The sequence below is a fragment of the Scomber japonicus genome, chromosome 23, assembly GCF_027409825.1.
Source record: "Scomber japonicus isolate fScoJap1 chromosome 23, fScoJap1.pri, whole genome shotgun sequence".
Classification (NCBI taxonomy): Eukaryota; Metazoa; Chordata; class Actinopteri; order Scombriformes; family Scombridae; genus Scomber; species Scomber japonicus.
Window position 1 is genome coordinate 18029374 of NC_070600.1, and position 16469 is coordinate 18045842.

At 40.8% G+C, this 16469-nt stretch overlaps 1 protein-coding gene across 1 annotated transcript in view; it reads left to right on the plus strand.

Annotated features, from left to right (window-relative positions):
* Window positions 1-16469, plus strand: part of si:dkey-97m3.1 (fatty acyl-CoA reductase 1) — a 53550-nt gene that overhangs the window by 20058 nt on the left and 17023 nt on the right. Inside the window, exon 2 of the mRNA XM_053313873.1 lies at window positions 2847-3134. Coding sequence (XP_053169848.1) covers window positions 2847-3134 — 288 coding nt within the window. The remainder of the gene's footprint in view (window positions 1-2846; window positions 3135-16469) is intronic.

Here is a 16469-nt window from a genome sequence, read left to right on the forward strand (position 1 = left end):
TCAATCAACTGTAACTATAGCAGGAAACTCACCAGGGTCAATAAAAAGAAGACGTCACGTGTTACAAGTTCATATGAAGTGTATTGTTGGTGATATAATGGCTGCTATAAAGAAATACTACACTGGAAATCTATCTTTGAAGTGTCAAATACTAACCACTAACCACTAAACCTATGTGCTACATTACTGTCTGCTCATCGCTTTGAAGAACCAACTGAAATAGTGTATATTGATTTTATTAGTGATAAGACGAATGGTGTCAGACGTTTATTTTTAGATGCTCTGATATGCTTTTTTGGTTGTGATTAAGATGACTGCATGCTACCAATTTTTCAAACCCATCCTTGAAGTCCACATAGAGGTGATTTTTTTATCCTCAAAAGATCTTTGCCCAAAATTCAGACCAATCTGGTAGTGAAATCTCAACCAACTTGGCTGGAAAATTAAATTGACATTTAAATGTATTTATTTGGCAGTTCAAGCCGCAGTAGATGAAGGGAGAACCCACAAGTGCCCAGTTTTATTTTTTAATAATGTTCTCTTGGAGGAGGCACGGAACAGATTCTGCCAACCAAATGGAGTTCGGTAACTCGTTCCAAAACCCGAGGGACCGCAGGAAAAGTGCTTAAGTTGACAGTTTTCTCCATTAACCAGCTGTTGCTTCTGCTGCTTTTGCCTCCATTCAGCTCATGAGCACTGTTAATGAGGTCGGTCACGAAACGGTTGACCAGTAGCTGAGCCTGCTGAACGTCAGCGGGCCACATCAGCCTCTAGCTGTCGTCTTTGTAGTAATCAGGAGGACTCCAAATGACCTGGCCTCCTGCCACTGATAAAGCAGCAGACGCAGCTCCTGATTTATTGTATTGAGTTGGCCCAAATAAGCAGACACAGTCCATTACACCGCCGCCAGTAGAGCAGAAATTGATCCAATTAGGTTGCCATAGAATGAGTGAGGCTCGACATCCAGAAACGCGTCAAAAAACACTGAAAGAATGACAGAGGGCAAATCTGGGTCGTGTTATCTTGAGCAAATGTGTGTCTTTGGAGGGTAGAAGCAGGTATGTGTGGGTCATTGTTCATTTTTTTTCAATGTGTTTTTCAGCGAGCAGAGATTGTTACATAAATGTTGTGGCTAAACGGGGCTTCCAGCTAATGTGGGCTTGAATCTTTCGCTGCATGAATCTCATCACGCTGGGATAACCCTGAGCCAACACGACAAGCCGCGTTCTGAGAAACCTCCCCTCACACACACACACAACTAAAACCTTATAGAACAAGCGAGATTACGCAAACAAAAATGCAGTTGATAGCTGGTGACGTCATGCAATATCTCCACACTACAAGGTCAAAGTGTCCTTGGGGTAACTTTGAGAGCGGATGGTGTAGTGGAAATATTGTGATATATGGTGATTCACTTGAACATCCTGTTCTGAGTCGCCTGATTGGAAGAAGGCAGCGATAGTAGAGACATAAGGTCATCGTGTCACACCCCAGAGGAGCGTATGTGTGTTCATGTTGGCCTCTGGTGGGTTCAGATGGTGAGTTTTTAGTAAAGATTACTTCACTGAATGGCTCAGACAGTGTGGTGGAGATCAAATTACACTTAAAATACTCAAATCAGTGGTCAGTGCTTCATGTTTCACTTGTGTAGGACTTGCTTTGAATGTAAAATGTAGTAAAACGATTAAGGCTGCAACTTACGATTACTCTCATAATCAATTTATCTGCTGATTATTTTTTATTATTTCCTACACATCAAAATTATGTCATCAAGTACCTTGTTTTGTCCAACTGGTGCTCTAAAACCCAGAAATATTCAATTTACTACAATTACCAAGAGAAGCAGCAGATTTTTACTTGATAATGATAAATGATGGTTTTAATCAGTCATTAACATTTCAGACTGGAAGTTCGATTAAATGAGCAAACTGAAGACGCCAATGTGTCCTCTGAGAAATTGTCACTTTTTTTTTTGACGCCTCACAGACAAAATGAAGAATCGACCAAGTGAGAAAATAATCATCAGATGAATTAATGAAAATAATAGTTAGTTGCAGCCTTCAGATATACCTTCTGATTATACCCCTGCATCGATGGTGCTGAAATGAAAATTAGGTGAATAAATGAAACAATTGATGGAGCACAAATGTCAAACAATCAGGGGAAAAAAACTGATTTGCTGTTTTTTTTCTGTTAATCTATCATCATGAATAGAATATCTTTGGGTTTTCTGACTGAAAGAAGAAATGAGGAGATTCACTTTTGGCCTTTTTTGTACATTTCTGAATATTTTCAGTGGTACAGACCTGACAATGGAATGGTCATTAGTTGTTGCTCTCATTGTGTGCAGTCATTAAATTTCAGTACGTGTTTGGAGCACAGTTTGTGCCCGTGGACTCATCACTGGACACACACAAGCTGATGTCAACTTGCCCCTGAACGTTGCCCCTCTCTATCCCCCCCCTGTATGAATATTCATATGATTTGCATACTAGTTGCGTGTCTGACACATTGAAGGTCAGAACAGAGAGATATCGCCACTATTCCACATTTTAAATCTGTTTAAATGTGTATTTTTCTGGCTGTAATATATTAAACTGTATTTAATCTGTACACTCATGCACAACTTCTTGTAACTTTGCCATCACATTAGTACGATTCACACCTAAAGACTTGGCTCTACCTTGCGCCGCTTACTTGTACTCAGCATGAATTCACACACAAGCTTCACAAGTGCTTTACTGATAGAGTATTAAAAGTCTGTGGCTGCCAGCGCTCACGGTCATATCTTCCTCCTCCCTCCTCCTCCTCCTCCTCCTTCCCCCCTTCTCCTCCCCTTCACACAGGAGCTGTCTGAAGGCCAGGGTCTGGACGGGTTAGGAGAGCAGGCAACAAACGGGCAGACCAGACTGTCTGACATCTGCAGTGGCACGACGGGTGGCAGCATGGCGTCCATAACAGAATACTACGCTGGCAAGAACGTACTGATCACAGGAGCCACGGGCTTCATGGGGAAAGTGTTGGTGGAGAAGCTGCTGAGGTCCTGCCCCGAGGTGAAAGCCCTTTACCTCCTGGTCAGACCCAAAGCCGGGCAATCCATGCAGCAGAGGGTCAGCGACATGATGAAGTGCAAGGTAAGGAAGTCATGGTGCTTTGTTAAATAATGTTTTTACTTTGTTACAGCAACCTTTTATCATCCAGTGTGTTTTCCAAGCTGTTAGACATATCAAAAATGTCTGAAAATAAAAAATAGTATGAAAATTGAACCACAGATAGATTTGACTTTCTTCTTTTTGGGATCCTTCCTCAAGGATTAAAGATTAAATCTATAATTTAAATTAATATAATTATTCTTACTTTATGATGAATTAAAACTGTGCCCTTATTATCATACATACAGTGCTAGTATGCCTCAATAACCTCACAAATACCAGGTTTAGTGCAGCATCTTAAGGGTTAATGATTTGACTCAATAGTTGATTAGCCTCCTATTCGAATCTTCTGCTTTCAAGTGAATCATCAGATTATTTTTTGCTTCAGAACAACACAAGATAAGAACAAGGCCAACCTCGTCTCGTCTCAAAATAGAGATGAGGTGCTCGGAGAAGTTATTTTAGATAGCCGGGGTTCCGGATACAGAAGTTATTTTCTTCACTGATGATGTTGCATAAAGGTCTGAATGGCTATAAAATTCTCCTAGGCTGAATCATCAGTACATACGATGCTGCATTAGAAAATATCAGGTCATTTGAAAAGTCTAAGGTAACAATCTGGAGTACATAAAAACATAAATAGGCGAGTAATTAAGACTCCCACGGTGCGTTTTAGTAGGAAACACTGAGCTTAATCCGCCCTGATAATTGCAAGCGGAGGCTAAAGATTATGCTTTGCTGAAAACTGATAATACAAATTGTCGCTTAGATTAATTCACTTTCAGATGGCAGGTCAATTCTGGATGAATATGGCATCACAACAGCCTACAACAACAAAGCATTTTGAATTATCTACAGCTGTAATTGGCACCTTTTTTGTCTTTTTTTGTCTGTTTTTGTCTGGGACTTTCTAGGTAACAAAGTTGAAATGAATCTAACTATAACCATAATATTATCTTTACATTATCCAGGAGGCTGTGGATAGCAGTATCAGACATGACTTTTCAGTGAGGGAACTTTTGTCAGTTTACACGTTTTTTGGAAAATGTGTTTCTTCACCTTGGTATCATATTCAACATATAGCCCTTGTGATATTACATGTCCTGTCATATTTCCTGCAGTTTGAACGTGTGTGAACCATTACAGCCGTCCGTCCAGATGACGCACATCAGGACATTTGACTAGCAGGCTGTTGATTCAAATCGGCATTCAAAAACATGCCTAGTTATAATGGTATTTCTGTTGTAAGGTTGTTAATAGAGTTGTAGAAATTTGACTGTGAAGAATAGCAGCAGCCACCGTTACCATAGCGAAATGAACTTTCTAACCCCAGATGAGTCCAATAGTTCATCTGTGAGCCTCAGGCGAGGTGACGAAGAGAGCCAAAGAGCAAAATGAGGACTCTGATGAAGAGTACTAGAAGGTTAACTGAACTAGAAGATATCTCACTGAACATTTCTAGTGTGTATGAGGAGGAGGAGGAGGTGGAGGAAGTGGATAATGGAGACGGAAAGGTTTTAGAGCAGAGAGGAGGTGAGGAGAGGATATGGAGACAGAGACAGTAGAAAGGAAGGAGGAGAGAAGTGCTAGGAGGGGAGAATGAACTCCAAATGTGTGGCGTCAGCTGTATCAGCCTGAGCAGCAAAGTATGACTCAACAAAAAACACCGAACTATATTGGACTTAATGAGGGTCAACACTCGGTGTGTACTGATGTGCTCAGAAACAGCTGCCGCACGGCTCTGGTTCTGTTCTGTTCTGTTTCGGCATTGTTGGCCTCAAACTGTCAGCGAACCTAAGAAGAAAATCACACTTTCTCTGTATTCCCCTCTTTTCTTTTCCTGCCTCCCTCTAATCGGATCTATTTTTACCACTTTCATTGAACCTCGCTACTGCATTCATTATTCCGCTCACTGCTATAATAGCAGAGGAGCAGCAGCAGCTTGAAATTTGCCCCTTTTTAATAAAATAATAATAATAAATAATAATACTAATAATGAAATTTGCCTAGTGTGTTTTTCCTCTTACTTTCCTCCTGCTCTGTTAAGGTGAGTAAAATGTGCTTGGCCATCTGCGATTCAATGAATACCTTTCACCATGTAATTACTTCACTCTGACACAACAGTGAAAGTGTCACAGCACCCTGTTATTTCTGTATAGCAGAAACTTAGAGAGTGGTTGACAGAGAGGAACAAGCGGGCTGATTGATTTACTCTTCAAATGCACGTTCATGTCCTGCTGTGGCCTTTTTAAGGAAGAAATGAGTCAGTGATTATCAAACAGTTCCTCTTTATCTATTTAATGAACAATACGATGCTACTCTTTACACGTGGGGAAAGTCAGTTAAGCTTAATTGATTGCAAAAACACAAACCTGCAAAAGAAATATACTATATTAACTAATTTACAGGTACAAATCTTTCCATCTGTTATATATATATATAAACATTTAGGTTGTTGAGAAGCCCAACTAAAAGATTTAACTCATGTCAGTCCAATTGAACCAGAAAACTTGGCATTAAACAGCTTCTTAACGATGAGGATTTTTCTTTTCTACACCAAATTTTATGTCCATTTCCACACATTTATTTCCATTCAAGTGCCTGTCAAGTAGAGACAGTTAAGGTATAATATTTGCAAAGTAAGATTTAGTGTGAAAACCCTTGTGGGGAACATGTTAGGTTTACCTACTGTATAGCATCAGGCTTACAGTTAAACTACTTCTATATTTACATAGGATGGAAGCTCACTGTGTGCACATCAGCTTACCTGCATTCACTCTAATTGTATAAGAACAATGGAAGTGTGGAAACGGTGAACACATTGTCGAGCGCAATGTGGAAGATAATACCCGTAACAATGTTGAAATAGAAGTATAATCAGACTTTATGTCATGAGTGATATGATCAACACTCAGCTAATCCTATAAGCACTGATCATAGTTTCATTTCCCTACTTTAGTTGTTTTTATTTCGAGATGAGTGTGCACTGTAATTCAAAACAACTTCATCTAATTATTATCTGATGATTAACAAATCCATCCTCTAACCCCACGTTCAAAGAATCAAATTATCTGGATTGAGGATAACTTTTAACCTGATGACCTGTTCGTGTGGTGTAAAGACACTTATTGATAATCCCGATGAAGCCAAAACAGGACAAAAGGTGACATCAGCATTGGCTCCGCATCCCACTGCGGTCCCATGTAGACAAGTAAAAATTAGTAATCAACTCACTTCATCTTCAGATACCAGCATATCATTTATCATTCACTAGTGTTGGCCGTATCTCCCCCTCAACCATTTTCCATTGGATTTGTCATCAGTCTAATATTGTCTGCTATCAGGACAACGCTTGATGCTCTGCCAAGTGCAGACTCACTGATGCTCGGGCCGCGTTCAGAAGTGATGTCATTAAATTTCCATGACCAAGCCTCAAGTACCAATTGGTATTCATGCCAGTCTTTTTGCTTCAGTATTATTCTGTTCAGAAAATAAGGATAATTCAAGAAGGAGGGACAGCAGGTTTTGTCTCTCGAGTAGCTTCTCCTCACCTCCTTCAAGCCGGGCCGTTATCTGCCTTACCACCTGTTGCTAGGTAACGACCAGAGATCTGTCCATGGTGTTTTTCAAAGGATGCAATCAGGGGAGCTGCCCCGAGCAGGAAAAGGACAAACCGATAGGAATCTCATTGTGTCTGTGCATCTCCACTGTACTGACTTTGACATTTAGTCTGAGTCTGTCGGTGCGGAGGCTACTTTTTGATTCAGTGGAAATGTTTAGATGCCTGCAGCCCTTGCCGCGGTGCCAGGCACTCAATGGCATGTCAGGCACTTGATACAAGTAGGCTTCTGGGTACACACAGAGCCTCTCTCCTGCTCCTTGGCGTGCTTTTTCCCGCCCACTAGCTGACTGTTGATCCCAGTAACCATCTTGTGTTCAACGTCTGAGCCTGTGCAGCATCTTCAAAGCTCTGACTGCAAGAGATGGGTTCAAATGTCGGGCGGAGAGGTGGGAGGTGGAATGCTTTGGGTAGGAGGGAGATCTTGTTGAATTTTGCCTTCAAGGCAGGATGCTGCACCGGGTGTAGATGCTCAGTATTACTGTAGAATGAGTATTGATTATTGCTTTAAAAGCTACTCAGTAATCATTGTGGGAGCTGAAACACGGATGGCTGTAAATAATGTTGAATATTATGTAGTTGGAGGCTCTTTAGAAAAGGTTCACATCATTAGCTGATGTACAAGAAATGGATCATCAATAATTCATCATAAATGTATTGTTTAAAAAAAGAGTACAACCTATTATCAACATATCATTGAAGAGCAGGTAATGAAACACATCTGGGAACATTAAAGTAACTAATACACATAAGTTAGACCAATAAAGAACAATAAGTTGATTTTAATCGATTAGTCGTTTAACAGAATTCACAATCTTCTAAACAAGTAATTGAGTTCTTTTTGCTGGATCCTTCTTCTCCAGTTAGATTTGCTGCTTATCTCTGTTTTTATATAATTGTAAATTGAATAGATGGAATCAGACTTGAGCTCTGGGAAACTGTGACGGGCATCTTATTCTATTTTCTGTCACTTTTTAAGCCAAACAATTTATCAATAAATCGAGAAAGTAATCTGCAAAATAGATGAAAATGATAATTGAAAAAAACATGATTATAACACAAACTGGGCATGTTTACTTGATCAATGCTGCCTCAACATCTGATGACTCCAGCTTTTTTGAATGTGAGTATTAGCTGATTCTGTTTTTAGATCATTTAAAAATATAATGGAGTATTATAATAGTTTTTCTTCTCATAGATACAACAAAATACTCACTTTGGGTTCTTGGAAATTGTTATGATTGCAGTTTTAAGAAGGTGTACTTCTGCCCAGATTTTGCCTCTCCTAACAAAGGTGGCAAATTAAAGAGGATTCTTATTTGCTGTCCGAGCATCATCAAACACTTTAGTCTCGTCTCCTTTCCCAGCGCTCTGTTTGAACAAAGCCAAGCTGTTTTTACTTTGTGTTTCATTGGTTGCCAGTTAACGAATTTGAACAAGTGTTTGCTCAGCGTATTTGTTTAAACATGTCGTTCAGTTGGGTTCAGTTGGCTTCAGTTGCAGAGAGCAGGTCAAATGTTGAACAAGTTGCCTATTGATCAGATGTTGTGTTTGTTGTTTTGGCGAATAGGAGTCGGCTTCACTTTTCCCTGCAGTCGCTTTGGGTCACTGTGGTTTTTACTGTACACCTATAGACCATTTTTATGTCAAACATCCAAAAACTTCTAAAGATTATGAATTTGCATCATTTGCAGTTAAACCTTTTTTTTATTTTATTATTATTTTTTTTTACTTCTGCCTTTCTCATCTTGCTTCATTGTTGCGGCCAACGTTGTTTTGGTGTTCTTCCTTCCTCGTCACACCCTTCACTGATTCATCTTCTGCTTTGACTCTAAAGACTGTGAGATGTCTACTGATTACTGTGTTTAAACCTGCACTAACCCCAGCTCCTCTGACCTGTGTCGTTGACGTCCTATTAAGCAGTTACGCTTCATACTGAACATGCCTGAAATACCTTCACAGTTCATCCGAAGCCATGTCATTGTGCTGTCACGCTGATGCAAAGGAAAATAAGCCCCACCTGTGTTTTTTTTCTTTTTATAGCGGTTCGGTATGAGTTTTAGAAAAAAAGAGCACATGTTCATGAATGTGCACATTGAAAAGAGCCAGAACCTGGAAACTTACCGGCATATATCATACTGAGTATAATCACACTAAAAAAATAACATTGTGGCAAGCTCTGACACCGAAGAATGATCACTTCCTTACGAAAACGGATGCTGTCAGTATCTTGATGAAAGTGCAGGAGTTGATCTTTTGGTTTGGCAGCCACTTTATAAATTGAGCTGTGTCTCCCTTTCTTTTTTTGCTGCTAAAGATCATGCATGTTTCTAAGAGGTTTAGTATTGCAGCTAAATTATTGATAGTAGTGCATCTTAGAGCCACATGAATGCACAGTAATGCCAGAAAAAGGAGGTTTATGCACAGTTTCTGCAGTTGTTGTTGTTGCTGGTTAAAATTGACACAACAAACATTATTCCTTCTTCCACATTATTATAGATCATTTAGCTCCCTGTTCTGTGATTTTCAGTCCATTGCCTATTATCGCACTCTGATCCAACATGACTACATCGTTGTATTGATTTCCTCTTGTGTGCATCCAGAGCCAGGTGATCTTTTTCAGCTGTATAAATATTCAGGATGTATTGATTACTGCTGGCCCCCTAACGAGCAGCTCTGCGTTTCCACTTGTGGAGCTGATGAAATTCCAGCCTGAATTGTTAATGCCAGCTGTCAGAACAGGCGCACCTGAAGCATCTCCCTCGTAATCCTGGAGCGAGGACAGACTATTCTTAACTTGCTCTGCTGACTGTGCATTTATGATTTTAGGCAGTTAATTTGTGCATTGTGCAAGGCGGCGTGTCTAAGGCGTGTCAAGCTCTGTTAAAACAGCAACTTTCAGGGTTGAGAGTGAGGGAGGGGAAGGGGGGGGTGACTTGCAGCATTTTGCTTTGCTCAGACAGACACTCTGAGGAGAAGAGGTTGTTGCTGCCAGCCGGGCTAGACATTTGCTGCTCATCTGCGGTTGGTTGGCATGCGATGCAGCAGGCAAGCAGGCTCAGAGGCAACCAATAGCCCAACAATATGTCCCCAGAGAGAGGGACAAGGGGGAACCAATGCTTTTTCGTATAATTAGCCTGCAAATTAACTCCGGTTTATGAAACAAATTAGCACATTAAACGTCGCTGGTGAAGTCATTAAGGCATTGCAGACATGCGTGGTGAGTGACTCTGTTCTTTCAGGGGGACTATTGCAGCCCAGCTCAGTGTCTCTGGAGTGTGTGGAGCCTCTGCCTGCCATCTTTCTCTCTTTCCCCACATCCATATGGTTCCGCTGATATATGAGATGTGTGATGTAATGGTTTTTATCACATTACTGCAGCCACATTGCCCTAATAATCAAGAGTATAATGAAAAACCACTTCACATATTCAGTATTCTTCTATACCTACATTGTCAATCTTCATAATAATGTACAGAAAATCGTACTTCTATTCTTCTAAAATATTAATTTTCTCCATTTAATATTAACTCCTCTGAATCTGTGCTGCATCAGGTATGCTTTAGTCTCAGTATCTGTAAAGACTGTCCCCTCATTTTGAATAGGGGGAAAAGACCACTGGACAACTACTGTGGAAACACCAAATTGTAGTTTCAATAAAGCCCAACCAAACTTTTAAAGGGCGGAGGAACATAAAAGGGCCCTTTTTTCATTTGATATTGTGTTATTGGATTTGATTTATGGTCAATACTACGTAAACACCTCTTTTAGTTGTGTGTGTTTGTATGTTTGTGCGGCATGTGTGGGTGTTATTGATCAGGTCAAGATATTTGAATCCCTGCCTCGCTTCCATATACAGGCCAAAAGTTATGAGAGACTTCAGGTCTGGTGACAGGACAGATGAGAAGCTACTCTCATATCAAGAGAGGATCGTGTTCATCAAGATTACAACCGTCTTCAGATAAAGTCTGAAACCAATCTGATACGGAGTCTTTTTCCATGGTGTTACCTTTAGGACATGATGTTCTTATTAGGGCTCAAGGACAAAGTGGTTTGACACTTGCTGGTGGGTGAACAGCTCTGTGTGTTTTCTGAAATACCACATGGTTCTCTGTGGTTGCAGCAGACAAGATTTTATCAGTTTTTTGTTTATTCTCCAGTTTGATGGCTGCAGCACGTTACGCTATGTTATTTTCACCCTTTCCTAGCTCTGTTCAAAGGGCCTGATGTGAACTTTATAGAAGAACCGGAATACTTTAGGGCCCATTGATTGTCTTCATAACTCCAGATGATGAGCATAACTAGCGATGCTAAAGGTTTAAGTTTAACTTTAGTTTCAGAAATGAGGACTTGAGAATTGACTGGGACTTGACTGTAAAAATTTGACTTGACTTGAAAACAAAAAAAACAGACGTGTTAAAATCCCTGAAAGTGAAAAAAGACACAAGGAAGGCCTTGCACAATCACAAAGTTTGCATATTTAATTGTTAGACCCCTGCATTGAGAGGTCTTGGTGTCAGTTATTTAAAAATACATCGATTTCAGACAAATTTTGAAGGAACATTGACTTATAGTGTTATTTGTTGGTCCGCACTTGGTGACCTTGAAGGACTCCACACTTAACTCTGGCTTCTCTCAGATAACTTAAAGTGGGCACAATCAATATTTTTGTATGAACAACCAGACCAGAACAAATATAGAGAACAAATATTGAACTTGCATTCAACAGGTAGACAGACACATGACTCCAAATGAATGCCAGTGTTGCTAGATGTCTATATAGGCAACTGTTTGCTAACAATTTCTCCATATCAACTTTAAATAGCGACAATGTTGACAGCTTGTTTCTTCTGCCCTCAAGTGGCCAAAATATCAGCTATTGCAGTTTTAAGATTATTTCAAAATGTCTCTGGCTGTCTGTACCATGATCGATGAAGGAAATTGCTTATTTCACCTTCAGTTCTAATTAATTCTTTGTGGCGTTTTTATGAGAGCACAAAAGCCTATAGGCACATCATAAAGAAAGATCTCATTTCTGTCTGTTCAGTCTTGGACGGTAATAAAATTCTCCTTGGCTCAGCATGAGGTCACTGTCTGAAAGGCTGGAATGCGATGCCACCGGCATACCGAATGCCAAGCCCAGAAATTCTCCATTTGCTGTCACTGTAAACCTTATTACTTTGCTCATATTGATCTTCTCAATTGAGTTGTGTACAGTGATAGGCCCACAGCCAGACATGAAAAAAACTCCATTTTCATTAGTTTGCTTTGATGAGCTGTCCCCCTGCAATCCTCGATCACTCCCCCTAAGCTCTAAAGAACCTGTGGGATTTGGGTTTGAGACACTAAGACCACTGGTGAAATATAATGCTCCTCAGAGAAAGTGTTTAAAATAAACCAGCACACATTTAAATCAAGGTGATGGCTTTTTAATTTGGCCCTTCTCTCCCTCAAAAAGAACTGTATAGGTTTATCTGGCATCCAGTGCATTATCAAGACTCAGTATTTCAAAGGTAATTACTATTAAATCAATGTTTCGGCTGGCAGAGACTTTCCAGCTCACAGTGTTAAAAAAGGTTTGGGGAATTTACTCGGTAGCAATGTTGAAATGTGTGGAGAGACAGCCTGGATAAATCTGTTTTAATGCCACTGGGGGGATGCAAGGACAGAGATGGATTTAAGACAGGGTGAAGAAGACCCGTTTCTCCTTAATATGCCGACAGCCCCAGGGGTTACTGCTTTCTGTCTACTCCCTAGGCTTAGCATCTCATCCTCAATGTGGGGCCTTGTCAGTTCAGCAGATGGGAAAGAGAGCGCAGGTATCTGAGAAATAATGATGGCTGCCCACATCCTCCATTACAGTATGTAGAGCCTTTTGTGCGAATACTCAGTGCTGGGGGAGTTTCGGTGACTAATATCTTACACAAAACCTAAGATTTTTTCTCCATTTGTCAGTAATCCTACATATGTCCTATTATTTGACTAATATAGACAGTGCATGTCAGGAAATGGAGGTCAGCACTGAGGGTGCAGCTGTTAATTGCTTCTGTCTGACACACTTTGGTTAGACTTTCCCTGGCTACAGTAAATCTTCCAGCCTTTTTCGTCTTCTGATAGGTGATGTCTGGTTCTCTAAACAGCTTAAAAACCAACAATGGCAGACAGAAGCAGTCAGACTTGTAGAAACGCTAGATGTTGTTGGTGTTTTTCAAAGCTCAAGTATTGAAGGCATTTTCCAAGAATCTACCACGTAACAGTTTCTGTTTGCACGTCTGATAGTAACACCTCCAGGCTAAAATATTTGGAATATTTGGAATAGGCAGGATAGAAAGGCTGCCGTCATAGAAAGAGCATGAGACAATAACTGTTGAAGTGGTGTAAAGACAGTTCCTTCTTGAAGGTACTTGTGGTGGTCCGCTCTTTTACACATGTGAAAAGTGACAAAGTAGATGTGTGAAGTAAAACTGCTCAAAGTCACAAAGAATTATCGGATGCAGCCTCTTTCAACAAGCTCTTAATTTGAAATATACTGTCCCCTGAAGAGTTTGGAGTCTACAGCTTTGACCAGCAGTTTGTCAAAGGTGTTATGCTACACCTCTGAAAGTGTGAAGAGCTTGACTTTCAGAAGTTCTGCCCTACTGTGACCCACCATACATGAGGACCTCCTCCAAAAGATTACTCAGAGGTGACATTATGGTACCATTACCTTCTCAGATAATGCTAAAAAAAAAAAAAAAAGTGTGCCTCTTCTACTCTTTCTTTCTCTTTCCGTCGCTCCTTTGCTCCAGGGAATAAGGCTGCATGAAGGGGATTGTGAGAAGAGTGGTCCCCAGTTAAAGGGCAGTTAGTGAGAAGAGCGACTGTTTAAATGGCATCTCGGATTGCTGGTCTGAAAGGAAAGTGCCATTAGTGTTTGGTTTCTGTGAAAGTCCACAGAGCGGCTGTGTCAAGCACTCTTGATGGATGATTTACTGCCCTCAAGGTCTTGAAAAGTGGCAGTGTCCGCTGCAGAGAGAGAGGACAAATGGTGACCACATGTGCAAGACACCTTAACCACTCCAAATGAAAAGTCGTTCACGGAACTTGACCTTTGCTTGTTCTCAAGGTTTTATTTAAACTTTGATTTCATTAACTGACCACAAGATGTACTACTAGAACAGTTGTGGTTACACTTCAGGAATGGCTGTGGTGGTGTTTTCACCCTCGCAGAACATTGAGGAAATGCAAACTGATGGTCTATTGTCTTCCTGTACAAGGCAGTTTTGCTCACTGATGCCCGTGGGTTGGGAGGGAGGGGTGCGATGGTAAATGCGAGCAGTGGAAGGCTGGCACAAGACCACTTCTGAACCAAAGAGCCTTTTTACAAAAGAACGCCACAATCCCACAATGTCATTCTCTCCATGCTCCCTTAACAAAGAGCGCAGTGAAGCCCACATTGTGCGCCCTCATTCACCCCCTCTGACCCTGATGCACTCTTTCTGTGGCTTTCTTTAATTTAACTTCGGCTTACAGTTCACAAATATCTTTTTGGCTCAGTGCACATTCATGCCACTATTTTAGTGTGAGTAGTAGTCTTGCATTGAGAGTGTACAGTTGTTGTGTGTTGTTTAATTTTTATCTTTCATGTGTACAGTAAGTGATAGCTCTGAATAGCTACCTACAGTAGCCGTGTTGATAAGATTGAAGTGAGCAGGTGGGAAAGAAATGAAAAGCCACTTGCTCAGAGCTGAACGTGTTGCATCGTCAACCACAAAGCAAGACATTTAAAGGCAAAAAGCCCAAATTCTGACTTTGAGCAAATATCTTTAAGGTCAAATTTAAGAGTATAGCACTAACATGTTGCTGCTTTTGGTTTAAAAAAAAAAAAAAAGTACATTTTACGTGGCCTATAAATTGCTAAATTGCTGCTATTGGGTAAAATGCAGCTGAACTTCTTGAATTTTGGTCATGCTGGGAATAAACGGAGGCTTTCGAAATCCTGTGCAAACCTCAACAGCTTTAAAGTGACACCACAGGAAACTTTTCTAGAGCTAGATATTAAAATTGGACTGGCTCAACTAACATGAGGGAAAGTTTACACTGTGCAGTAGCATTTGCAAGAAACTATAAATATCAGATACCGACACTTGCATATCCTCAATAATGGCAGGTATGATATTATCTCTTTTTTTCTCTATTTTTCATAACAGTAGCCCCATGACAACACAGAGCGGTTTCCTCGAAGCATGAAAAAGAACCATTATTATTGTGGTGACAGTTTCCTGCTCAGTGAAACCAGCTCTGACTGCTGCAGTGTTGAGGTTCTTCTTATCTGCTGTTTCTGGTGTTGAATTTCTGAAGAGTTTTTTTTTTTTGTCTCAGTAGCTGTTTTAAACTTTGTGAATGAGAGTTTTAAACCAGAGTCATGTGTGGCATTGAATATATTTCTTCATGAACAGCGTTTGTGAATACTTTCTTTTTGCTATTTTGGTGTATTTGACCCGGTTAGTGACGCTGACGGTGTTCTGCGTAATGCACTCTTTTTACCGGACATGTCCCCCTGACACATACATCATGTTACTAGAAGAGTTTGGGTTTGTTTTCAGGTTAAACTCGAAGACTTCCTAGTCATATTACCCACAAGGGTTTTGTGGGTGATGGGCTGCTGCCAAAATTTGGGTGGTTTGTTTATGTTGCCAGGCAACACACCCTCAAGAGGAAGTTGAGTTGAGGTCATAACATGACATCAACAGCTCCGTGAATCATACAGTAAAGGGGGAACATTTTGCACTTTAAGACACACACCGGTTTGGTATTGATGGAAGGATTGCTTCACAGTGAAGCTCTTCTACTACTGCTACTCTCTGCACAGTCAGACTGTCTCTGTTTCTGCCAGCTGGTGGCCTAAAGCACAGAGAGGGTAAACACCAATAGTTTTGCATTACGTAATAATAGCAGTGCTACACTATCATGCGCAAAAAAAAATCGCATGCACCCTCCTCCTTCCCCAGTTGGCAATGTTTCTGGGTTATGACATTACATACTGTACATCAGAAGTTGTCCCTAATATGGGCAACGGAGGGTATTTGGAGAAGAGCGGGATAGCATCACAGAGCCGAAGACTGATGGGGATACAGAACATGAACATAAACAGCTGTTTGAAGCTGTTTAATTCAACATCTGTCCTCTTCAGCAAGTGTGCTCTGCTTACTAGGACAGCTGACACACAGATACACACAGCAGCAATTTCATAACAGAGAAGGCACGCCTCTGATCCCAATCCCCTCTCTTCCCGTCTCTCACTCGCCCTGTTTTTTTTTTTCTTTATCTGTTTCTATCTATGTCAGCTGTGTTTGTGGCAAAGCACCACTACAACAACAGCCTGATTTGAACTCTGTGATGATATGACATCTAATTGACTTTCTCAGCAGCTCCCTGAGAGAACAAAACTGAACAAAACACAGTTGTTTTATGTACAGTCCCGCAGCAACTCTGATGCAGCACTCAGCAGGGTGCCCCAGGGTGTCACGCAGCAATGTGAGACATGAGCCGGTACGGTAAATCTAGACATGAGTTCACTTAATCCCCCTCCATGCTGGAATGTCATCTGCAGCCCACAGTGAGCAAACAGCAGTGTAAACAGGTGGAACAATATTACACAAGCTGGCCTCTGTGTCGGATTACACGTGCTGAACATTTAGCTCATGAGTGTACATTGC